Source organism: Rhinatrema bivittatum, chromosome 3, assembly GCF_901001135.1.
Source record: "Rhinatrema bivittatum chromosome 3, aRhiBiv1.1, whole genome shotgun sequence".
NCBI classification, from domain to species: Eukaryota; Metazoa; Chordata; class Amphibia; order Gymnophiona; family Rhinatrematidae; genus Rhinatrema; species Rhinatrema bivittatum.
This window is the reverse complement of record NC_042617.1, coordinates 233,234,188-233,261,112: the sequence shown is the minus strand read 5'-3', so window position 1 is coordinate 233,261,112 and position 26,925 is coordinate 233,234,188. Positions and strand designations below refer to the sequence as shown.

Below are 26,925 nucleotides of genomic sequence, written 5' to 3'. Positions count from 1 at the left end.
ATGTGGGGAGTTGATTAAGAAGAACAACATCAGTATCTTTAAGCTAGGTCTCCGTGACTGCACAGATGTCTGGCTTGCAGTCAATTAGTAGATCATTTAGGATGGGGTTTTTTTCTAGAGAGGGATTGTGCATTAAATAGTAGGGATGTGAATCGTGTCCTCGATCGTCTTAACGATCGATTTCGGCTGGGAGGGGGAGGGAATCGTATTGTTGCCGTTTGGGGGGGTAAAATATCGTGAAAAATCATGAAAAATCGAAAATCACAAAACCACCGCACATTAAAACCCCCTAAAAACCCCCCCCGACCTTTAAATTAAATCCCCCACCCTCCCGAACCCCCCTCAAATGACTTAAATAACCTGCGGGTCCAGCGGCGGTCCGGAACGGCAGCGTCCGGAACGGGCTCCTGCTCCTCAATCTTGTTGTCTTCAGCCGGCGCCATTTTCCAAAATGGCGGCGAAAAATGGCGGCGGCCATAGACGAACACGATTGGACGGCAGGAGGTCCTTCCGGACCCCCGCTGGACTTTTGGCAAGTCTCGTGGGGGTCAGGAGGCCCCCCACAAGCTGGCCAAAAGTTCCTGGAGGTCCAGCGGGGGTCAGGGAGCGATTTCCCGCCGCGAATCGTTTTCGTACGGAAAATGGCGCCGGCAGGAGATCGACTGCAGGAGGTCGTTCAGCGAGGGTTTCCGGCGCCTCGCTTGAACAACCTCCTGCAGTCGATCTCCTGGCCGGCGCCATTTTCGTACGAATAACGTTCGCGGCGGGAATCGCTCCCTGACCCCCGCTGGACCTCCAGGAACTTTTGGCCAGCTTGTGGGGGGCCTCCTGACCCCCACGAGACTTGCCAAAAGTCCAGCGGGGGTCCGGAAGGACCTCCTGCCGTCTAATCGTGTTCGTCTATGGCCGCCGCCATTTTTCGCCGCCATTTTGGAAAATGGCGCCGGCTGAAGACAACAAGATTGAGGAGCAGGAGCCCGTTCCGGACCGCTGCCGTTCCGGACCGCCGCTGGACCCGCAGGTTATTTAACCTCATTTGGGGGGGTTCGGGAGGGTGGGGGATTTAATTTAAAGGTCGGGGGTGGTTTTAGGGGGTTTTTAGTGTGCCGGCTCACGATTCTAACGATTATAAAACGAAAATCGTTAGAATCTCTATTGTATGTGTTCCATAACGGTTTAAGACGATATTAAAATTATCGGACGATAATTTTAATCGTCCTAAAACGATTCACATCCCTATTAAATAGTACTACTGAGAGGGTAGTGAGGCCTAGAAGTTGCGTCAATGGGGAGATGAGGATGGGGATTAGGGAGTTGCGCCATGTGGAGGGCTTGTGGAGGTAGAGGAAAGAGGATCCGGAGAATGGGTGATGGATGCGGGGGATGGGGAAGGTTGCCATTGCAGAAAGTTGCAGGGGGGAGAGTGGAGGTTATAAAGGTGGCAGGGAGGACAGGAAAGGGGGGGGGGGGAACAGCGCTAGAGGTTCGCTAAGGAGTAGCGCTAAGGGGTGCGCAGAGGGGCAGGCCCCTTTGTTGTGCTCCTTCGGTGCGCAGCGCCGATGGCAGTGGTCGTTAGAAGAAAAGGTCCTGTCCCAAGTCGTCACGTAGCGGTGAGGAGCAGCGATTGGTCGCCGTCTGGTATGGGGCAGGTCCCTGGAGCCCGGTCGCAGGCCTGATGGTAAGGCAGGTAGGGGCTGCTTGCGGTGGAAAGAGGGCCCGATCCTGGCCTCGTGGGGTCAGAGGGCCTTGGGTCTCCTCGACGGCTCTAGGCGCGCTTGCTTCGGCGGGTAGTGGGTTGGAGCGGCGGCGGTTTCCGGCAGCGACTCCGGCGCAAAAGGGCAGCAGTCTCACCAGGCGAATGAAGATAAGGTCCTGTCCCACGTCATCACATAGCAGTGAGGAGCAGCGATTGGTCGCCGTCTGGTGTGGGGCGGGTCCCTGGAGCCCAGTCGCTGGAGCCCAGTCGCAGTCCAGATATTAAGGCAGGTAGGGGCTGCTTGCGGTAGAAGGAGGGCCCGATCCCGGCCTCGTGGGGTCAGGGGGCCTTGGGTCTCGACGGCTCTAGGCGCGCTTGCTTCAGCGGGTAGTGGGTTGGAGCGGCAGCGGTTCCGGCGGATAAGGCCATCGCGGAAAGATTAAATGATTTCTTTGCTTCGGTGTTTACTGAAGAGTATGTTGGGGAGGTACCCGTACTGGAGTAGATTTTCTTGGGTAATGATTCAGACAGACTGAATCCAATCACGGTGAACCTAGATGTGGTAGACCTGATTGACAAACTGAAGAGTAGTAAATCACCTGGACCGGATGGTATATACCCCAGAGTTCTGAAGGAACTAAAAAACGAAATTTCAGACCTATTAGTAAAAATTTGTAATCTATCATTAAAATCATCCATTGTACCTGAAGACTGGAGGATAGCTAATGTAACCCCAATATTTAAAAAGGGCTCCAGGGGCGATCCGGGAAACTACAGACCGGTTAGCCTGACTTCAGTGCCAGGAAAAATAGTGGAAACTGTTCTGAACATCAAAATCACAGAACATATAGAAAGACATGGTTTAATGGAACAAAGTCAGCATGGCTTTACCCAAGTCAAGTTTTGCCTCACAAATCTGCTTCACTTTTTTGAAGGAGTTAATAAACATGTGGATAAAGGTGAACTGGTGGATGTAGTATATTTGGATTTTGAGAAGGCGTTTGACAAAGTTCCTCATGAGAGGCTTCTAGGAAAAGTAAAACGTTATGGGATAGGTGGCGATGTCCTTTCGTGGATTGCAAACTGGCTAAAAGACAGGAAACCGAGAGTAGGATTAAATGGACAATTTTCTCAGTGGAAGGGAGTAGGCAGTGGAGTGCCTCAGGGATCTGTATTGGGACCCTTACTTTTCAATATATTTATAAATGATCTGGAAAGAAATACGACAAGTGAGATAATCAAATTTGCAGATGATACAAAATTGTTCGGAGTAGTTACATCACAAGCAGATTGTGATAAATTGCAGGAAGTCCTTGTGAGACTGGAAAATTGGGCATCAAAATGGCAGATAAAATTTAATGTGGATAAATGTAAGGTGATGCATATAGGGAATAATAACCCATGCTATAGTTACACAATGTTAGGTTCCATATTAGGTGCTACAACCCAAGAAAGATCTAGGCATCATAGTGGATAACAGATTGAAATCGTCAGTTCAGTGTGCTGCGGCAGTCAAAAAAGTAAACAGAATGTTGGGAATTATTAGATAGGGAATAGTGAATAAAACGGAAAATGTCATAATGCCTCTGTATCGCTCCATGGTGAGACCGCACCTTGAATACTGTGTACAATTCTGTCGCCGCATCTCAAAAAGATATAATTGTGATGGAGAAGGTACAGAGAAGGGCTACCAAAATGATAAGGGGAATGGAACAGCTTCCCTATGAGGAAAGACTAAAGATGTTAGGACTTTTCAGCTTGGAGAAGAAACGGCTGAGGGGGGATATGATAGAGATGTTTAAAATCATGAGAGGTCTAGAATGGGTAGATGTGAATCGGTTATTTACTCCTTCAGATAATAGAAAGACTAGGGGGCACTCCATGAAGTTAGCATGTGGCACATTTAAAACTAATCGGAAAAAGTTCTTTTTTACTCAACGCACAATTAAACTCTGGAATTTGTTGCCAGAGGATATGGTTAGTGCAGTTAGTATAGCTGTGTTAAAAAAGGTTTGGATAAGTTCTTGGAGGAGAAGTCCATTACCTGCTATTAAGTTGACTTAGAAAATAGCCGCTGCTATTACTAGCAACGGTAACAACAATAGAATAGACTTAGTTTTTGGGTACTTGCCAGGTTCATATGGCCCTGGATTGGCCACTGTTGGAAACAGGATGCTGGGCTTGATGGTCCCTTGGTCTGACCCGTATGGCATGTTCTTATGGAGCCGCCACGATTTCCTTAGGAGCGTCGACAAATTGAAGCACTTCCAGCATTTTTTGTCGCACAACCTCCTCCGTAAGGAGCTGGAAAGGAATAGCCTCAGCCATGGCCCTGATAAAACCCGCAAAGGAGAGATCCCTCGGGGGAAGACCCGACACTTTCCTAAGGTGGGGAAGGCTCAGAGAGGGGGGGTCATCTGAATATTTGGACAAGGACTCCGAGGAATAATCTTCCCAGGGCCATTCTCCTCACTAAGGCCAGTGTGGCGTGGGCGAGGCCTGTGAGGGATTCCCAGCCCTGGGCTCCGATGGCTTCGGAGGCATCGAGGGGCACCACGGTAATCGATGGTTCCACCGGCATTTGGAGGACTGAGGGCCGTGACAGGCAGGAGGATCTGGGTAATGGCTCAGAAAACCGAGGCCTTGGGAACGCGGCACCGACTGCATCTTCCTCCTCAGAGGATCCAATGATAGGAATCGCTCCCAAGGGGGGGCATCGGTGGCCGCTAGGGATCCGAAGGTCCCTTGGGAAACAGTTGCATTGGTAGGGCACTTAACAAGGTGTCCAAATGCTCGAGCAGAGGCACCAATATATTTGGCAGAGGCTCCGGCAAGGGGACTGGTGGCACGGGTGTCTCAACCCTCCCAAGAGCTCTGAGCACCACAGTCTGCACCCTGTGGTCCAACTCCTCCTGAAAGCTCAGTGAAGCCAGGACTGAAGGAGGGGGGATGAGGCATCACCAGCTCATCCTCCGAGGTGGCACGGTGCCAGACACAGATATCGGTGGGGGAACACCTGGGACTCCTGGGTACATTGGAGGAAGGGGCCTCCGAGGAACAGGGGTCTCTTCAATGGTGTATGGCGGCCGCTGGTACCCGTACCAGAATCAGAGCTGCGTGCAGACAGCAACTGGTGTCGATGCTTGTGGGACCTCCTACGGTGCTCGGCCCAGTCTTTCCCTGGTGGTAAGGAGGCAAAGGGACCCTGATATTCTGGAAACCGGTGAGATGATGGAGGACCGGTCACCGTTTCCGTGATCCTTTGAAGAAGTGGAGAGAGTGGCGGTGAGAGGGAGCGTATCAAGGGGCTCCCCTCAACCCTTCGGCATCGAGGACTCTGACGCAGGTGTGGATGGAGCAGACTTTTTAGAATTGAAAAGCTTCTCCATCTTATCCAGGCGTGCGCGATGGCCTTTGGGGGTCATTTGGTCACACAGCTGACACCCTTGGACATTTATTTATTTATTTATTAAAGGCTTTTATATACCGACTTTCTTGATACAAATCAAATCAATTCGGTTTACATCAAACTAAGCAGTAACTATAACCAACCAAAAGATATAATTGCGATGGAGAAGGTACGGAGAAGGGCTACCAAAATGATAAGGGGAATGGAACAACTCCCCTATGAGGAAAGACTAAAAAGGTTAGGACTTTTCAGCTTGGAGAAGAGACGACTGAGGGGGGATATGATAGAGGTGTTTAAAATCATGAGAGGTCTAGAACGGGTAGATGTAAATCGGTTATTTACTCTTTCGGATAGTAGAAAGACTAGGGGGCACTCCATGAAGTTAGCATGGGGCACATTTAAAACTAATCGGAGAAAGTTCTTTTTTACTCAACGCACAATTAAACTCTGGAATTTGTTGCCAGAGGATGTGGTTAGTGCAGTTAGTATAGCTGTGTTAAAAAAGGATTGGATAAGTTCTTGGAGGAGAAGTCCATTACCTGCTATTAAGTTCACCTAGAGAATAGCCACTGCCATTAGCAATGGTAACATGGAATAGACTTAGTTTTTGGGTACTTGCCAGGTTCTTGTGGCCTGGATTGGCCACTGTTGGAAGCAGGATGCTGGGCTTGATGGACCCTTGGTCTGACCCAGTATGGCATTTTCTTATGTTCTTATGTTCTTAATCAGTTTGTTTTAGAGAATAGCCACTGCTATTACTGGCATCATAGCATAGGATGTACTTAGTGGTTTGGTACTTGCCAGGTATTTGTAGCCTGGCTTGGCCACTGTTGGAAACAGGATGCTGGGCTTGATGGACCCTTAGTCTGACCCAGTATGGCATGTTCTTATGTCTCCTGATCAGATTCTTTAAATAATTTTTTTCTGAAACAGAAGTAGTATTTCAATGCACCCAATCAACAAGAGACAATTTAAAAGGAGCATAAAGTTACATTATAACAAGGATGCCTTAACTGGGAGTAGGGGGGCATCGTGCGAAGCCCCCAGGCAGAGGATCTGTGATACACATGGTCCACGGGCACTGGGGGCACAGACAAAAGCAGGACGACACCATGGGGAAAGACCTGAGGCGAGGTCAATGACAGGCAGACACCGGGAGGTGAAAGCCGGGAATTGACCAGAAGAAGTTGGAAACAAGAGGTTTTTTTACCTACTGCGCCGAGGAGGCATCAACCGCGAAGGGGTACCAGACGATGGAAAAACAGGAAAAGATACTTCTTTTGCAAGAAAACAAGAAAAAAAGAGCACAGCTCCACAAACTGCGAGGCACCTGCATCGCAGAAAAAGACAGACTGAAGGGGGACCTCGCATGGATGCGCGGATAGTGGCATGCTGGGCATGCTTAGTGTGCTGTTCAAAGCTTCTAGAAACTTTTGATAAAAGTTTTCTGTGCCGGGCTCCATTGGAAAATGTCACCTACATGTCAGGTCTACCATCCTGCTTGTCCTAGGAGAAATGCAAGTGATAGCCATACTGCATGATCTGCAGGACCCAGGTATCTGTAGTACTGAGGCTCCATAACAGTTAAAAAAAAAAAAAAAAGCTTGGATCCTGCCTCCCTCTGGGTCATGATTGGTCTTTGCAGTCTGAATCAAAAACCAGGCCCCCGACTTAGGTTGAGCCTGTGGAGTGGATTTAGGTTGTCTGCATTCTTGCTGTTGGGGTCTGAAAAGGGGCTGCTGCTGCTGCTGCTGCTGCTTCTGTTGCAGTGGTAGCGGCGGGAGGTGATACTGTTGGTAGGAGCAGAAGGGATGCCTTTGATAGTAAGGCCTCTAGCAGTAGAAAGAACAGTGAGATATGGAAAGCTGATCTGATGCTATAGACAAGGACTGGACAGCTATGTTCTGGTCTTTAATTTTGGAAAAAGTGTTCTTACTTTTTCACCAAAGAGATGGTTATCCAAGCAGGATATATCCATGAGTTTCTCATGTTTGACCTCTCAGATGCTGCTAACCCAAAGCCATACCATATGGTGGGCACCAATGGAAGCCACTGATATCCAGGTGATAGTGTCAAAAGACTCATATACAGCACAAAGCATGTGATGTATCGCTTCCTCAACATCTCAAAGAGACTGGGGAGAAGATAGTTCCCCTGTTTTGGAGTGGCAAAAGGGCTTCACTTTCCGGACACAAATATGTTTGTATTGAACCATATAGAATTGGTGGTGAGCAATTCTGGCATCAAGCATGGGCTCCTGAAAAACTCTCTTTCCAAAGGAGTCAAGATGCCAATGGTCTTTTCCAGACAGTTAAATTGAGTGGATTCTCTTCTTTTTTGTTCTGTTGAGGGCAGACGCCACCACCACGAACAGAATGGTGAGGCAATTCCATTATCCCATAACCAGGGATTTCTGCATCTGGTATTTAAGATCCAGTTTCCATGCTACCGTCATGCTGGCAGTGGGAGTTTTCCCACTTCGCATTTACAGTGTGTCTAAAATGTAGTAGGTTGACAAAGCAATAGGGTCTGAAAGAATGTTGAGGATGTAGAGAAGAGAAATAATCTTCGCAGACCTTGATACCAAGGGCGCCTCCCAACTTCTCTATGAACTTAGAGAAAGTGAGGTCCTCAGGTGAAGGGAGTGGTCTGATGGTTTCGGTGGTGGGTCAGAAGGAATTTTGGTTGCCTCCCCCCTTTAAGAAGTCACTAAAAAAATCAATAATTCTTCCTCTTTTGACATTTTGACATCTTGACTATTTAACCTTTGACCAAGAAATCAAAATTTCAGTATTAAAAAAACCTGAGTTAAGCCTTCAGAGTTTTAATGCACCTTCCAGCACTGGGGAATAATAGCTAATTATCATAGTATTTCCAAGGTGGTGCAGTAATTTTAGTGCACATTTTTTGAATACTAAAATCTTAACCGTTGACAAATTATGCACACAAAAGTGTGCATAAATGAGAGTAAACATAAAAGTGTGCATAGCCTAATGCACCTTATTATATCTGCCCCTTAGTGGTAAGCATATACGGACCTCAGCCAAAAATGCCATTCAGAAGATTAGCTGACAACAGAAGCTGAAGGCAAAGTGCAACTTAAAAGAAAAAGTGTATATATTGCATGATCTCTTGGGGCTACAATGTCAGAAAATTTCACTCCAAAGCCCTCTCCTGTTTTGCATCACTTCATCATCTTCCTTCTTTATGTCACCTCTCACCTTCCCAAAAAATATAATAGATGTCTAACTAAAGGAAGGGGATCTATTAACTTACTTTGCATATATTAAACTTATAACATGATTGCCACATAAATCAGTATTTAACAAAATATCAACTATCCATTGTACATAAGGATAATCAGCATTCATATACCAAAAGAACCAAGTCTCCCAAAATTTTTCGTTAAAGTAACATCTCATAATAAATATAGATCTGAAATGTACCTTTAAGTACTAACCCCAAACTGCATAACAGTGTCAGGATTAATTGCAGAGGCCAGGAAGAGCTACAATTAATTGAAGAGGCCAGGAGCTACAATCAGGGAAATGCCAAGGATAATTACCCTCCAGTTGCCAGTTAGACAGACATACCATAGGAACGTCCTATTGATTCAGCACAGGGTGTGCCCTGTTACAGGTAAGCAACACTTGCTATATTTATGTTTTGGCATTACCTGTTGATCTACAGTTCTGGTGCAAATTGTTAAATTTTATTTCTTCAGTTTCTGAATTTCAAATACCTTATTTATTTATTTATTTTATTTATAAACTTTTATATACCGACAACCGTTTGCACATCGTATCGGTTCACAGATAACTAAAAACTTTAGGCATTGCCTTTACATGGAACAGTAAACTATGAACTAGGGAACAGCAAACATCTAACAGCTCATAAATAGTATTTACAAGGGAGGAGACAGAAAAAGATTAACTACAACATGGGAACTAGGAAGGTAAGCGGGGTAAAGACGGGAGGATATGTAACTTCGGTAACTGGCAAGGTAAGGTTGGATAGTTTACAAATTATTATATAAAAGTTAGGTTGCAATAGCGTTAAGATCATAGGGCAAGTAAGGAGAGGAGGAGGAAGGGAAGGAGAGGGATGCTATAAATGGCAGGAATACTGGAAGATAGAGGAGGTGTACTGAAAGATTTAGGTGGTTGCAGGAGGGCAGTTCATGGAGGAAGGAAAGGCCTGTATGAACAGCCAGGTTTTTAGTTTTTTTTTAAATTTAGCTGTGGAGGTTTCAGTACGTAGGTCAGGGGGCATGGAGTTCCAAAGGGTGGGACCTGCTAGGAAGAATGCTCTGTTCATTGTGGAGCTGAGTTTGGTGGATTTAATGGAAGGGGTACGTAGGGTTCCTTGGAGAGCAGTGCGTGTTGGGCAAGTGGAAGTGCGAGGAAGAAGGGGAGGGTTGATCCAGTTGGAGTTTTCATTAGTGATATTTTTGTGGATGATTGAGATAGCTTTGAAAAGGATTCGAGAGTGTATAGGTAGCCAGTGGAGATCGATAAGAGTAGGTGTAATGTGGTCACATTTTTTGGAATTAGTGAGGATACGTGCTGAGGCATTTTGTAAGAGTTGTAGGGGTTTGGTATATGTGGCAGGGGAGGCCAAGGAAAAGAGAGTTACAGTAGTCAATCTTAGAAAAAATAATAGATTGTAGTACTGTGCGAAAATCAGAGAAGTAGAGAAGGGGTCTGAGTTTTTTTTATAGTTTGTAGTTTGAAGTAGCAGTCGCTAAGGATGGATTTGATGAAGGGCTTGAAAGAGAGTTGGTTGTCGATGAGGACACCCAGACTACGGGTGTGAGTGGGGAATGTCGTGGTGGAGTAGGCGAGGGGAATGGCAGGTGGTGAACGCTTGTTGGAGAGGATAAGGAGTTCAGTTTTTTGGGGGTTGAGTGCAAGGTGCATGTCGGTGAGTAGTCTGTTGATGGTGGTCAGGCATGATTCCCAGTTTTGAAGAGCAGTTTGCAGAGAGTCGGTGAAGGGGAACAGAATTTGAACATCATCTGCGTAGATGAAGTGTTCGAAACCAAGTTTGGTGAGGAGGGTAGTGAGGGGAAGCATGTAAATGTTGAAAAGGGTGGATGAGAGAGAGGAGCCCTGGGGCACACCTTGGTTAAGGCTCATAGGGTTGGATTCATTGCTATCAATGGAGACTGTGTAGTGACGATTTTGTAAGTATGAGATAATCCAGGAAAGGGCGGTGCCGGAGATTCCAATACTGCAGAGGATGTTGATGAGGATAGTGTGATTCACAGTATCAAAAGCAGCAGAGATGTCTAGCATGGCTATGAGAAAAGAACTCCCTGTGTCGAAGCCTTTGATGACAGTATCAGTCAGGGAAAGTAGTAGTTTTTCGGTGCTCAAATTTTTTCGAAAGCCGTATTGGAAGAACGTTGTTTTGTTCAAGGTATTCAGATAGGCGAGAGTTGACTAATTTTTCTAGGATTATCCATGATTAGCTTTATTGGGTCTTCCTCTTAAAATTTTGATTAAATGGAAATGTTTAGTTCAAGGATTTATTCAAAGTCATTGGAAATATCTGATGCAAATTTATAGGTTTAATTTCGTTTCATCTGCAGCTTCCTATGAACTTGTATTATTATTTATAACATTTGTATCCTGCTCCATCCACAGTTCTGGGTGGTTTACAAGAATACAGACATAAAAGACATTGGCATCACTAAACATATAAAAAGCCACAGCAACTTAGCGTAATTTAACTAGGTGCTGCACATGTAAAAATATGGTCACTACTGGATGGTACACACTTATTACACTTGATCTTAGCCAAAAGGCTGAGAAGTGATGCTACATTTAGGAAGGGTAGTGCCCGAAGAGGCTGGATGAAGGTTGAGTCAAGGCTAATAAAACCAGACTTAACTTGGGAAACATCTCAGCTTGCAGCTGTAATATTGATCAGGTTTTGGATTAGGAACCCTAGAGAGAGAGGTCTGGAGAAGCACAGCAAAATGGATGCAGAGGGAGGAACACTGGAGTAGGACAGCAAAGCACAAAAACAAGGTCAGATAAGCAGAGTTCCAAGAGGATATATCCCATATGGGTGATGTCAGTGGACGGAGCCCTGCTACGGAAAACTTTTCTGTCAAGTTTCTATAAAGCTTTGACAGATGCTGGCACACTGAGTGCACTGAGCATGCTCAGCCTGCAATTATCCCTGTGACCACAGGTGTCTCCCCTCAGACTCGTCTTATAGCAAAAAGCGCAAGCAAACTAAAATAATAATAAAACATATGTAGACCCAACTCCGCGGGTGGTGGGTGGGTTTCCTGAGGACTAACATCCTGCTGTCCTGTGAGAACACTTGTTACAGGTAAGCAACACTTGCTTTCTCACAGGACAAGCAGGATGGTAGTCCTCACATATGGGTGAGTACTGAGCTAAGGATGCCCGAGAGTGTACCCAATGCACCCAAGATGTGCAAAAGGTGCAACGTCGGGGGTGGAATTTGGCAAGGAGGGCATCCTGAACGGGTTGGTGGAAGGATGTGGGGTAGTTAAACTGAACAGAAGAGGAGTAGACGGACTGGCCAAACATGGAAGCATGCCAGCCAGTCTTATCTAAGGGATAATGGGCTGCGAAGGGATGGAGAGAGCTCCAGGTCGCAGCTTTACAAATATGTACAAGCGGCACCGGCCGAAGGTGAGTTATTGAGGCTGGTACGGCCTTAACAGAGTGTGGTTACACAAGGTGTTGTAGTGAAATGCCTGCTTGTTAGTATGAAAAAGAGATACAGACCGTCAATTAGGAGGAATAGGTCTGTTCGCTCACTGGAACTCGCAGCTTGGCTTTTGCCTCAGGAGGAAAGAGTTAGGTGTAATTCCTATGGAGTGTAGTGCAGTCTGGATAGAATGCAAGTGCACGTTTACAGTCCAAGGAGTGGAAAATCCTCTCACTCTGGGGAGAGAGAGGTGTTGGGAAAGTGGGTGGAGTATATTCTGAGTAAGGTGAGATGCTGCCTCTACCTTAAGAACGATATGTAGTTGAGTATGTAAAACCACTCGGTCACAGGAACGGAGGCTCGGGCAAGTATGTAACAAGATGTGGAACTCACTGACCCTGTTGGCAGAAGTGATGACTACGAGGGAAAGATTTTCCCATTGCAGACTGTTATGTGAGAGGAATGGCAAGGCTCGAACGGGGAACGCTTGAGTCTTGTAAGCACTAATATATATATATGCCCCATTCCGTAACCGTAAAATAGAGGCGGCTTAATCAGTGGATAACCCATGGTAAGCTGACTCGGAAGGGGTTGAACCGTTAATCGGGTATCCCCACTCCCAAGTGGTACGCCAATTGGAATCGAGGCATACCCGTGTAGAGGATGTCTGGGGAGCAGAATCCGAGGAAGTAAGAGTGGTGTAGAAATAAAGGGGGTAAAACCCCCCCTTTTTTTTTATGCGACATGTGGTAAATCATGCCATTTTGAATGGCAAGATTTATGTGTAGAAGGTTTTTGAGACGCTACCAGTACCTGAGAACATCACTGAGTCCATGATATGAGACTGACATGTGCAAAGGTGAATTGGTTACTGAGAAGTGACTTGGTTACTGAGAAGTATGGGAAAGCATACGGGTCTTGGCCAGGACGTGGGTCTGAGAACAGTGAACCCCGTAATAATAATAAGGGTGCTGGCTATGAGAGGCGTCGAAAGAGACACATATAAGAGGCCTTTGTTGCAGCAAAGTCGTCCATGGGAACACATTGGAGACATGTGTAGGGAGTAGAATCTATCCACCGTATGGTTTGATTCAGATGAAGAGGGCAAGATCGGTTGACCTCAGCGGTAGAGGATTTTTCTCGCTACACATATAATCCAAGACCATCCGGGAGGATAAAACTTATGTGGAGAAGGTCTGCTAGTGTGTTTAGTAAGTCTGTTAGATAAGTGGCCCGGGGATGCCTGGAGTGAGCAAGGGCCAAGAGTAGAGCTGCACAGTTTCCTAGCAGAGCAGCTAAGAGGTTGTGCGTGCTTGTGTGTTGGAAATACCACAATGTCACTATGCTGTCTGTCTATATGCACAAAGGTTTGCTGCATAGGCAGTATTGTAAGGCATAAAGGCATAACTCATGGCTCAAAGCTCCAGGAAGTTAACATGAAAGTCTGCATGGAGCGGAGAAGACGCATATTGGGTTGAGAAGATGTTAGTTCGAACTCTGCAACCCTGAGTAAATGCGAGCATGAGCAGGACCAGTCTAGGTTTTGGCTCGAGATCTGCAATATGGATCAGGGACAATAGCAGTTGAACAGCTTAGATCCACTGATAATTGGATTTCACTGAATCTTACTCATAGCAAAAAAAAAAATTTTTTTTTAACCCATGAGTAAATGCATGGTGAAAAAATAACGTAGCTCAACAATGAAAGAATTGAGGGGCTCATGTTATGGTGTACGCGCGCAAAGACATATAAGAATTTGTCAGAATGTCTGCGCGGTTGTTGGACAGGAAAGTCGTTGTGACTGTGGTGTCCAGAAGTATGCTATATGGGATTTATGGTAGTGAACAGCAATCCCAGGTAGTAGATTTATAGTGAGTCATGAAGAAGGTATAGGTCCTTGCTTGGGTTGACTGTTATGCAGCTGTCCATGCAAGGAAAAGCGTGAATGATGTTTTACTCCATAAAGAAAACAGCAGTCACTGTAGTGATGTAATGAAATACACCAGTTGCCGAAGCTGGTGCAACCAGCAGAGCTTGGGATTGTAATATTGTTGACTCACCATGAAGCACACAGAAAAAATAGAAGAGAGAGGCAACCTACTTACTGCGGTACGGAAGCATGGTGACGAGAGATACCATTTTACCTGCACCTTCTAAAGAAAGTTGATATTTCTGAGGTCCAGGATGGGAGGAGAGTAACTACTTTCTGTTGAAAGAAAGAATAGTGAGATTAAAACTCCCCCACCCACCCCCCTCTGCACTTTGAAGCGTCAGGGGGACTGTACCCTGAACCTTGGTACAAAGTGGGGTGGCCGCTCTGATATCCGGCAAGTTGAGAGACCAGGAGGTGTCCAACTGGCAGGGCTGACGTAATCAGGATATCATGTAATCTCCCATGGGAGCGTGAGCGGTAAGGTGTCGTACCCCGCATTTGTGTGTGCTATACAAGAAAACATCGAGACCTGTCACCAGGTATCGAGGTGGACTTGAAATTGAGACAGTGTTTGCTGAATCTCATGTTTAGCAAATCAGCGAATGCATCTGGAATTTCGGTCCTTAATTAGGAACCAGAAACCAGAGTATTAATCAGTACAGATTCTCTTTGCTAACAACTGGAGGATGTCCTGATGTAATCCCAAGTGATTGGTAGAGAGGTTCTCTTGGTATTGTGTCCAACATAGCTGGCAATAGCGATATGTGACACTAATACGGCTCTTGGAAGGCCAGACGACCTAGAACCTATCAAACCATATGGCCCTGTTTAGAGAACAGGTCTCAATGGAATTGTCGCTGAAGTGGGATTAAAGTAGAGTACTTACCATCCGTCGTGGATCACAGAAGGATGAGCCGTCGAAGATGGATGGCTCCGTGGATTTCAGGAGTCATCGAGGAATAGCCTGGTGGACATAGACGTCCGACTCAACTCTGTAACCTGGTATGGTGGCGCAGGTAGGGTGGCGCAGGTACAGAGGAGTCCAGGCTGAGCATGTCTGTAGCTACCACATTAATTTGTGGAGGTACAGAACCCTGCACTGGTGTCGGTGGGGAACGCCTCGGGTACAGGGGAGCCATTATAACTCATGAACCCAGCCCTCTTTGCAGCGGCTCGATGTATCGTGACGCCAGTGCAGTATTCCTCAGAACTCGGTCCGGTCATTCTGGAGCATGGAGGACTGCCAGCGTTGTGTGGAACAGCGGTGGTGGCAGTAGCAATGTTGCTTGGCCCAGGCATTCTCCAGCACCGAGTAGGATAGCACTGATGTGCTGGATGGCGTCGGTGGCAGACGATCACCGTGCCGGTGACAATGAGTGCCACAGTGCTTGGTCCGGTCTTTCCCCAGCGCCGAAGTGGGACGCCCTTGCTGTCCTGGATGGCTAATGATGACGGACTGTCAGCATGCCTGCACTGCTCCTTGGCATCTATGTAGTGTCGTAGGCTGATACGGGGCTGTAGTAAAAACCCCAACGCATGGAGCACTGTGTTTAGGCGAGGGCATCACGTGTAGTTGCTATGTCAGTATTGACGGTATCGATGCAGCATGGGGCGGCCTCGAGGGTATCGTCAAAATAGATATATATGAAAAAAATGTCGATGGCCGGCAGAGCAAGATAACAGTGATGGAGGCACCGCGGCATCGTATAGGTATAGTTGGCAACGATGTGGCATCAACGGCATCTATGGATGGAGATGGGCGCCGACGGCATGGCCACTGGTGTTGACGTCCTCGATCGCATCGATAGAATCGACCCAGGCATCGATGGCACCGACACCGAGGTGTGCATCGATGACATGGTGCCCGGGCATCGATGACAAACCGATGAAAAAATCAGCACCCATGATGAAAACATTGATGGCACTGAAAGAATCGATGCGGGAATCGATGGCATCGACGGACCGCCGGGAGAGGGGTGTCGATAATGTCAAAAAAGGCAGGATGACCTGGAAAGGGGTACCCCTATGGTAGCGATGGGGCATCAACTGCATGAAGTACCGAGGTATGAATTCGACAGGGGGCCCTGGTGGCAACGGTAACCGTGGAGGTCCCTATTCCACTAGTGCTAATAACCAGGCAGAGGGTCACAGGAGGACACTCGCAGGCTATGTGGGGCTAACTGTTGAAAACATAGGGAGAGGGAAGGCCGCAATTCGGTTGGTAGGCCAGGGAAACCGTAGGGAGGTGACAGGAACTGACCGAAAAACAGGGCATAGTACTCACCAAGCGTCGATTAAACGTACGCAAGGGGAGACCCGCACAGGGAAAAAAGTGTTTGTGAAGTAAAGTTTAAGTGTTTCTTCTGTGATGAAAAGTTGTGAGAATTTCTCACAGAGCTCTTAACTTGCTATGCTTACTGCAGAGCGGAAAAAAGAAGACTGAGGGAGAGACCACCTGGGGTCACAGGGATAATTGCAGGCTGAGCATGCTCAGTGTACTCAGTGTACCAGCATCAGTCAAAGCTTTATAGAAACTTTGACAGAAAGGTTTCCCGTAGCAGGGCTCCATCCACTGACGTCACCCATATTGTTGAGGACTACCATCCTGCTTGTCCTGTGGAAATATAAGTACCTTCTCTACTTGACATCTTCTCTAACATTATCAAGATACAGCTCATTAATCCTGATCAGAGTGAGGTAAGCCCTATGGATAATTTGATGGATATTGATCTAGAGTTAAACTAGAGTTTTGTCCATTTACAAAACTGCTCCATAAATTTAATCTCTTATCACTGTCTATTTTCAAGTTGAATCCTCAAATCTCTTCTCAATTTAATAAACATTTATTTCTACCCTTTAGCAGTGTACTATATCACCTAGAAATGGCTTTAGGAAAAAAAAAGTATTATAACGTATCCATGAAGGTCTTCAAATTTCAAACATTAAGACAACTTCTCAGCTGCATATAACTTTCCAAAATTATACCTCTGAGATTAAGTCTTGCTCTAAGCTGAAAAAGTCTTCAAGTCTTTCCTTCTAAATAGCCATTGCAACTACAGAAATAATGGTTGGGTTCTGTATTATGGGAATCACAACCCAGAAAAGGACCTTGGAGTCCTTGTGGACAATAGGTTGGAAATCCTCTGTTTAATGCACGGAAGTATTCAAAAAAGCAAATAGGATGTTAGGAATGATCCAAAAAAGTAATGGAGAATAAACAGAAAATTATTGTATTGCCTCTGTATCGAGCCATGGTGCAATTGCACCTTGAGTACTTGTGCGTTTCTGGTTGCCCCATCTGAAGAAAGACACAGGTGGAACGTAGGAAATGGTGCAGAAGAAAGGGTGACAAAACTATAAAGGAGCTAGAACATCTTTCCTATGATGAAAGGCTACATAGGGCCTTGCATGCATGATTGGGCATTGGGCACAATCCTGCATGCAGGGCCATTTAGGAAAGATATGCCAAGTGAAAGCAAGAATGGGCAACCACAGCTATTAGGGATGCACAGCACTTGTTTGGCTATAGGTGCCCACCATAGAGAGCTTACCCTTTGATTTCACTTGGTATGCCTTGCCCAAATGGCCTTGCATGTAAGATTGTGCCCAAGGTCAGGATGCCCAGTGCCAATCTTGCATGCAAGGTCATTTGTTACAGTCTTTCAAACTTCAGGCACTGACCTCCTATTTAAAGCACGTTTTTGCATTAGTGCAGATTTTTCAGATTACCTCCACATTTTAGCATGCTTTTTTGTTTTAGCAACTTTTATTTCTCCTGTTTGATTTGCATCCCATAAGGACAGCTGTCTTTAATGTGCACGTTAAGTAAACATCGTGCTAAAGTTAAGTCTGATTCTTGTGCCAGTTTTTATTACATTGGCCCCAGAGAGGAATTAGTGGGGTCCTTGAAACATTTCAAGTCTTTGGTTTAGAAAAAGAGTCATTGTCATCCAGAGAGATGTATGGTAAACCTTGTATAGAGAGTGATGACTCCCTGGGTCTTACTGCACACCATCTTATCAACCACCTGATTACTAAGAACCCTAGATTTCAGGCTGATGCAAATAGTGTCCTCAATGGACTGCATTGGTTAACCCATGTTAGATGGAATCTTAGATGCGCGTTCACAACACCTTATTCTATAAGGGGATTAGCAATGTAGAAAATGCGTGTCCACCCCCCACGAAGCTAATAGCTGTCATCACATGCAAATGCGTTTTGATGAGCACTATTAGCTATTCTCCCCCATGCAAAAAAAAAAAAAACCCAAACAAAACTTGCGCCTGTATGCGCACCTTTTTACCCTCAAAATTTATTATGAAGGAAGGAAAAAGTAATGTCCACAGAGCTGGGAGATATAATCGTACAGTTCAGAGCAGTGGGGAATACCCAGAGCGATGCCAACAGATGACCCCGCGGAGCAGGTTGATGGAGATCCCCTCTGACGGACTAGTGTAGGCACCTCAGGAATTCAGATCCGGTAGTGGCCTGCGGAGCGTGGTATGCCGAGGATGTCTGTACAGTAGATGTTGAAGAACTGGTAGAGATGCCAGAACCCGGAAGTGGCACCCCGTAGCTGGTATGTCAATACTCTGCAGCGCAGGGAAATGCTGAATAGTTTCTACTGGAGGAAAGGTGGAAGTGGCCAGAGGCTCAGGGTTAGACCGCGGAGAATCCTCAATACAGTTCATAATGTAGAAGTCAGTAGAGGTACTCACAAGAGATGGTTCCAGGAGAAAGAGACCCGAGAAGAGGGTCTGGTAACAGTCAGGCCCTCCGAGGAGCAGATAGCCAGGAATGCAGGGGAGCACCCGAGGAGCAGGTACTCAGAGGATCGGATGCCAAGACCAAAGTTACGAACAGGAAGTCCTCGAATGAAGCGGATTCAGCAAGAAGGAACTCCTTGCTAACTCGTAGAAGGCAAGGGCCAGTCAGGTTAAATACAATAGCGGATTGACGTCATTGGGAGGGGACGCCCCCGAGGTTCCCGCCATGATGTGTACAAAGGAGGCCCTTGTGCGTGCGCCTAAGTAATTCCGGATCCAAAATGGCGGTTGGCAGCACCCATGCTGTCCCCGGGAACACTGAAGAGGTCAGCGGAGATTAGCAGAGACCGCCGTTCTTCCCAGACTTGATGGTGCAGGGAGAAAAGAGGTGAGCATGAGAGGTCGCAGCCATCTGCGACCGACAGACGTAACAAAAATACTGTATTTCTGTACGAGTTAATATCCTTGCGATATTAAATGGAGGAACAAAAAGGATGAGAACCTTTAAAACAAATTTTTTTTTAAAGTGTACTGGCAATTAATGAGCACCCATTTTCCTAACCTGTGGCACTAGCAGGAGACACTAAGGGCACACAATTTCCCCCAGCACCTCCTTTTTACCGTGGCAGCCAATTAAAATATTAAATCAGGCACCCCGGAGAGGTGGACTGACGTATGTTAGAGCAGGCGCTCGGTCATGAGCGCCGATTTTCCCTGCACTGATATTGCTTTGGCCTGTTATGTTTACCCATTATATGATTACACTGAGAAGAATCTGGTTGCACAATTTTGCTAAAGTTGAAACTACAACTACTATTTATTTGATAAAAAAGACACTGACATGTCAAGTGACCCGCTAAAGAACGTACCCACAGACAATGGAAGCCCTGCTTGAATACATGCATGACAGAATCTACATAAGAACATAAGAAATTGCCATACTGGGTCAGACCAAGGGTCCATCAAGCCCAGCATCCTGTTTCCAACAGTGCCAATCCAGGCTATAAGTATCTGGCAAGTACCCAAACACTAAGTAGATCCCATGCTACTGATGCCAGTAATAGCAGTGGCTATTTTCTAAGTCAACATTGATTAATAGCATTAATGGACATCTCCTCCAAGAACCTATCCAAACCTTTTTTTAAACTGTACTAACCACATCCTCTGGCAACAAATTCATCAGCTTGTCTGTTGAGTGAAAAAGAATTTTCTCCAATTAGTTTTAAATATGCTACTTGCTACCTTCATGGAGTGCCCCCTAGTGCTTCTATTATTCGAAAGCGTAATAACTGATTCATATTTACCCTTTCTAGACCTCTCATGATTTTAAAGACCTCTAACATACCCCCCCCCCCCCCCCCCCCCCCCCCTCAGCCTTTGGTCGGCCCTTCTCTGTACCTTCTCCAGTGCAAACTATATCTTTTTTGAGATGTGGTGACCAGAAAGGGTACAGAGTACTCAAAGTGCCAATCTCACCATGAAGTGAATAGAGGAATTTCCGTTTTATTCACCATTCCCTTCCTAATAATTCATAACATTGTTTCCTGCCAAAGCACACTGAAGCCGAAGATTTTCAATGTATTATCAACGATGATGCCAGATCTTTTCCTGGGTGGTGACTCCTAATATGGAACCTAACATCGTGTAAACTAACAAACAAGGGTTATTTTTCCCTATATGCATCACTTGCCCTTATCCCCATTAAATTTCATCTGCTATTTGGATGCCCAATTTTCCAGTCTCACAAGGTCCTCCTGCAATAATGATTTAACTACCTCTGAATAATTTTGTATCATCTGCAAATTTGATTACCTCACTCGTCATATTCCTATCCAGATCATTTAGAAATATATTGAAAAGTATGGGTCCCCAGTACAGATCCCTGAGGCACTCCACTGCCCCACCCCCCTCACTGAGAAAATTGTCCATTAATCCTACTCTGTTTCCTGTCTTTAACCATTTGTAATCCCACGAAAGACATCGCCACCATCCCATGACTTCTTACTTTTCCTAGATGCCTCTTAGGAGGACACTTTGTCAAATGCCTTCTGAAAATCCAAATACACTACATCTACCCGGTTCCCTTTATCTACATGTTGATTAACCCCTTCAAAAAAGTGAAGCAGATTTGTGAGGCAAGACTAGCCTTGGGTAAAGCCATGCTGACTTTATTCCATTAAACTATGGTCTTTCTAATGTTCTGTGATTTGAACTTTAGAACACATTCACCTATTTTTCCTGGCACTGAAGTCAGGCTAACTGGTCTATAGTTTCCGGATCACCCCTGGAGCCCTTTTTAAGTATTGAGGTTACAATTGGGCCACCCTCCAGCCTTCAGGTACAATGGATGATTTTAATGATAGGTTATAAATTTTTACTAATAGATCTGAAATTTCATTTTTGAGTTCCTTCAGTACTCTAGGGTGTATACCATCTTGGTCAGGTGATTTACTACTCTTCAGTTTGTCAATCAGGCCTACCACATCTTCTAGGTTCACTGTGATTTTGGTTCAGTCCATCTGAAGTCATTACCCATGAAAAACCTTCTCCGGAAACAGGCATCTCCCCAACATCTCTTCTCATCCGACTTGTCATTGTCTCAGCACATTTCTTTAACATTAGAAATTCGTTTTACAAATTACATCTCTTAAAACGACTAATGTCCACTTCTATTCTATCAGGATTTCCTCTCTATCCTTCAATCTTTAATCTTTTTGGACTTGACTACTGTAAATGGACTTTACTGGGACTAACGACTCGGCAATCAAGCCGCTACAACTAATCAAACTCAGCTGCTTGTATCCTAACTGTCTCACCGTCAAAAAACCACAGTTCTCCACATTATACACTTTACATTGGCTGCCTATCAAATTTTCAAATACAGTAGAGATTTCTGACCATTGTGACATACGCTATGACAGAATCCATCCTCAATCTGGCTTTGCCCTATTCTTTGAATTTACAAACAACCAGACATTTAAGGTCTCTGAACAAAAACCTATTAGATATTCCATCAGTACACCTAGCATGTTTAAATATTACAAGAAACAGAGCATTCTCAGGTAGCTGGCCCACAAATATGGAACTCATTACCTACACCACCACTTCGTCAAATTTCAAACCCAAAGAATTCAAGAAATCATTTTCTCAAAGCATTTGCCATTCCAGATACAGATCTATTGTAACATTAACACATCCATCATTTTTCATTTTGTACTCCAAAGTCATGCAGAACTGATGATCTTTTTTATCTCGTTTGTAAGTTTAAAAGTTAGTTATTTTAAAATGTTGTTTATACTTTTAATTTTTATTATAATTCAAGATTGTATTTTTTCTATTTTTTTCATTTTTGTTTGCTTATGAACATTGTACACCAGTTTGATCATATTTAACTGTTAGACGGTATATAAATAATTTTAAATAAATAACAAAAACATAGAAGCAAAGAAATCATTTAATCTTTCCGTGATGGCCTTATCTGCTCTAAGTGCCCCTTTAACCCCTCAATCATCTAATGGTCCAACTGATTCCTTTGCAGGCTTTCTGCTTCAGATATATTTTAAAACATTTTTACTGAGCGTTTTTGCCTCTATGGCCAACTTCTTTTCAAATTCTCTTTTAGCCTGTCTTATCAATGTCTTACATTTAACTTGCCAACGCTTATGCTATATCCTATTTTCTTCTGCTGGATCTTTCTTCCAATTTTTGAATGAAGATCTTGTGGCTATAATAGCCTCTTTCACCTTACCTTTTTACCATGCTGATAATCGTTTTGCCTTCCTTCCACCTTTCTTAATGCGTAGAATACATCTGGACTGTGTAGGATGGTATTTTTAAACAATGTCCACACCTGGTGTATACGTTTAACCTTTGCAGCTGCACCTTTCAGTTTTCTTTTCTATTTTCCTCATTTTATCAAAGTTTTCCCTTTTGAAAATTTAGTGTTAGAGCTGTAGATTTACATATTGTCCTCCTTCCAGTCATTAGTTCAAATTTGATCATGTTACGATCACTATTGCCAAGTGACCCCCACCACAGTTACCTCTCTCACCAAATCCTGCATTCCACTAAGAATTAAATGTAAAATAGCTCTCTCTCTCTCTCATTGTTCCTGAACCAATTGCTCCATGAAGCAGATATTTATTTCATCCAGGAGCTTTATGCTTCTAGCATGTCCTCATGTTACATTTACCCAGTCAATATTGGAGTAATTGAAATCTCCCATTATTACTGCACTGCCAAATTGGTTAGCTTCCCTGAATTCTCTTAGCATTTCATCATCTGTCTAACCATTTTATTTTATTATTATTTAATTTTTTCTATACCGGCATTCGTGATAATATCACATCAAGCCTGTTTACAATAAACAATGGGGTGATAACCGGAACAGAGAACGAAATAATATGTACTATACATATTATAGATGCAGTTACAATAAACAAGGAGTCGTACAACTAGGAGCAAGAAGAAGAAAAGATAGTAACTTTAACATAGTGTATAAACCCGTAGAATTTCCAAAAAATGGAAGTGTGTGATTTACAATGAATTGTTCAGTACAAATATGTAGTTTTTAACAATAAAGAAGAAATCATAATTAATGAAAATTCTGGATGTTTATAATGCTTAGGGGTAGGGTTACCAGGATGGTTATAATAAGAAAGATGTTGCTTGGAGGTTTGAATATCGGATAGATTGTTTTAATCTGAGTCTGGGAAGGCTTGTTTGAAAAGCCATGTTTTAAGTCTTTTTCTGAATGTCAGTAAGCAGGGTTCCTGTCTAAGTTCCGTTGGTATGGAGTTCCAAAGAGTGGGTCCTGCTGTGGAGAAAGCCCTATCTCTGTAAGTTATATGGAGGGAAGTTTTGGAAGGCGGTAATTGCAGAGACTCTTTGTAGTACTCTCTTTTGGTCTGGAGGATGTATGCTTTATGAAAGGGATTTGTAGGTTGAGAGGAGCGATTTGTTGGATGGATTTTAGATTATGGTGATTGACTTATAAAGAATTCTGAAATGGATTGGCAGCCAGTGTAAATCTTTAAGGATTGGGAGATGTGCTCTCTTCCTCCTTGTATTTGTTAGAATTCTGGCTGCCGTATTTTGAACCATTTGTAGCGGTTTGGTATGTGCTGATGGGGTAGGTGGACAGTCGTATACTCCTATCACTACACTCTTACCCAACACACATGGGATTTCTACCCATATAGATTCTACTGAGCATTTAGTCTCTTGTATGATCTTTATCCTGTTGAATTCTATACCCTCCCGGACATAAAGTGCCACACCCCCCACCAAATGGATTCTCCCTATCATTGTGATATAATTTCTACCCTGATTATAGAAACTGTCCCATTGGTTATCCTCCTTCCACCAGGTATCTACGGTGCCAATTATGTCTAGCTCATTTACTGCTATACACTAACTCTCTCATCTTACTTCTTAGACTTCTGGCATTGGCATACAGATATTTCAAAGTGCGTTTTTTGTTTGTATTAACAATTTGCTTTTCAGTTGACAGGAATAATTTGGAATTTTTTAGCTCAGGTGATTCTTTACTTATAGGAACATGGACTACGATTGCTTTTATTGGAACCTCTTTGTTGGGAAGCCCTAACTCTCCTGTTTCATTAGTATTCTTCAAAGATACATTCCTCTGAACTATGCACTGCTGAGTAATTGTCGGCTTTTCCTGTTGTTCTAGTTTAAAGTCACTCTATCTCTTTTTTAAAAGTTAGTGCCAGCAGCCTGGTTCCACTCTGGTTAAGGTGGAGCCCGTCCTTTCGGAAAGTCTCTCCCTTCCCCAAAAGGTTCCCCAGTTTCTTACAAAACTGAATTCCTCTTCCTTGCAACCATCGTCTCATCCACACAATGAGACTCCGAAGCTCTACCTGCCTATGGGAACCTGCACATTGAACAGGGAGCATTGCAGAGATGCCAGCCTGAAGATTCTGGATTTTATCTACCTAAAATCCTAAAATTTGTCTTCCAGAAGCTCTTTCCCACATTTTCCTACATTGTTGGTGCCCACATGTACCATGACAGCAGTGTCCTCCCAACACTGTCTATAATCCTATCTAGGTGACGCATGAGGTCCGCCACCTTTGCACCAGGCAAGCAAGTTACCCAGTGGTCCTCACGTCCAAGTTACCAAGTGGTCTTCACCTCACCAGCTACTCAGCTATCTACATTTCTAATAATCAAATCACCAGCTATGATGGCGACCTAACCCTTCCCTCCTGGGCAGTAGCCCTGGGAGACATGTCCTCAGTGCAAGAGGACAACGCATCACCTGGAGAGCAGGTCCTTGCTACAGGATCACTTCCTGCTATACCAGCGTGATGTTCTCCAAGTGGGAGACCTTTCTGATCCAAGGCAGCACTAGGGCTGCCAGACTGGATTTGGGACTTGGCTACTATGTCCCTGAAGGTCTCATCAATATACCTCTCTATCTGCATCAACTATCTACATCTGCCATTCTAGCTTCCAGAGATTGGACTTGATTAACAGTACCATCTTTCTGTGATGGATATCTGTGAAAAACCTTTTAAGAAGAAAAACATATTTGATACTGCCTGAGGAGTTTTAGACAAATGTATTGGTATATGGGCATCAGGATAAATTAAACTTAACACCAAACAGTACACAACCACCAATTCAAATGGCAGAAGTACAGAAAAAGTGTTTTTTTCAGGCTTTAAAAAAAAAAATCCTAAAGCTCACAAGCAGGCAATTTAGATCAAATAACTGAGAAACTGGCTATAATAATGCTATTTCTAAAAAATCAATTACAGACCAAGTTTAACACATTAATCATATGACTGTGAAAGGACCAGCCAACATGCAAATCTTTATTACAATTTTATTATATGTCAGGCTCTGTTGACCATGAAACAAAGTTGATAGCAAACTTCCAGGTAGATTTTAAAAGCATTGCTCGTGCAAAAACGGCCCCATACATGCATGTTGGTGCGCCCTACATGAGCAACGTGAATTTAAGAAGCCGGGAAGTACGTGCGGTGTATACCTGTGCGCGTGTCAAGAATAAGGAGGTAGAAAAGGGCAGGGTATGGGCATTCTGGGGTGGGCCAAGACTTCTGCACACAACCCCCAAATTTTGCAAGGTTGAACATGGCAACATGTGCCATGTTACCTGGTTAAGTTTATTACTGGTCCTCATAAGGCAGAAGTCTGGAGATTTTAAGCAAGAGGGATCCTCAACGTGTGTGTGTGTGTGAATGACACAGTGAGAGAGAGAGAACCTGTGTTAGAGAGACAATCTGACACACTTTATATATATATATATCTCCCACTGTAAGAAGGATGGCGTTACATTGGTCTGCCTAGGGCGCAAGGGTCTGTAGACCTTTGTAAGCCCCTCCCCCTCAAAACCCATCCCTGAGTTGAAAGTGCCCCTCAAAGTGGGAGATATATAGAGTGCCAGATTGTTTCTCTCCTCCCTCTCCCCTGCCCAATGGTCATTTGTGCAAATACGCATGTAAAGGCTGCACGCACGTGCGCAGAAGTTAAACGATAAGCATGTACTTACACTTAATTTTATATTGTATGTGCATCTTTGCTCAAGCGTCCAATACATGCGTTTAGGGGTGCACCTTCGCTCCTTTAAAAATTTACCTGTTAATGCGTTTCTCCTGTAAAATGCACTGTTGCTTTCCAGTCAAATCAGAAAATGCATAGAGCAGTGTGCACTTACTTGTGGTACGTTGCAGTTAATCCACTGGGAATTTGGTAAAATGTCATCCCACAAAATCAGACATCTAGCAAGGGTCTGCAAGGAATTATTGGCAAGGTAAAAGATTACAATATTACATAACAGTGATGCTAAACCTGCTGACTAAAAGCAGAATATTTAATACGAATAAATAAATATTATAGAACAGTTGAAATAGGTCAGCTAAGTAACAATGAGCAGGTATGCTTTCTTACTTCCAAAGCCCTAAAAAAAAACAACCCACCCACATTCTTTGTTTTTAGTTTTATTTTATTTTTCCTGGGAATTCCAATGTTATAAAAAAAAAACAAAAAACAAACTCAGTGGAAAAATGACACTTCCACTGATTTTTCTCCTATGTTATAACAAATTCATTTTTCCACTGATTTTTTTTTCTTTACAATATTGAAATTCCCAAGAAAAATAAAATAAAAACTGAAAACAAAGATCCCTAAATACCTCTTAGATATATTGTATGGTAATTATTGAGCACTATATCTTGCATATTCACTGAACAGCCCAGAAATACAATGCCAAATTGTCTCAAACTTTTTAAAAACATTTAGGGCAGGGGTAGGCAATTCCAGTCCTGGAGTGCCACATACAGGTCTGATTTTCAAGATATCCACAATGAATATGCATGAGATATAGGTACATACAAGAGATGTGCATTATCCAAGAATGAATTTACGATCTAGGAATAAA

The 26,925-nt window shown here is 44.2% G+C and overlaps 1 protein-coding gene across 1 annotated transcript in view; it reads right to left on the bottom strand.

Annotated features, from left to right (window-relative positions):
* ANAPC1 (anaphase promoting complex subunit 1) overlaps nucleotides 1-26,925 on the bottom strand; it is a 540,434-nt gene that overhangs the window by 205,052 nt on the left and 308,457 nt on the right. Inside the window, exon 18 of the mRNA XM_029596802.1 lies at nucleotides 26,203-26,277. Within this exon, the coding sequence (XP_029452662.1) occupies nucleotides 26,203-26,277 (75 nt within the window). The remainder of the gene's footprint in view (nucleotides 1-26,202; nucleotides 26,278-26,925) is intronic.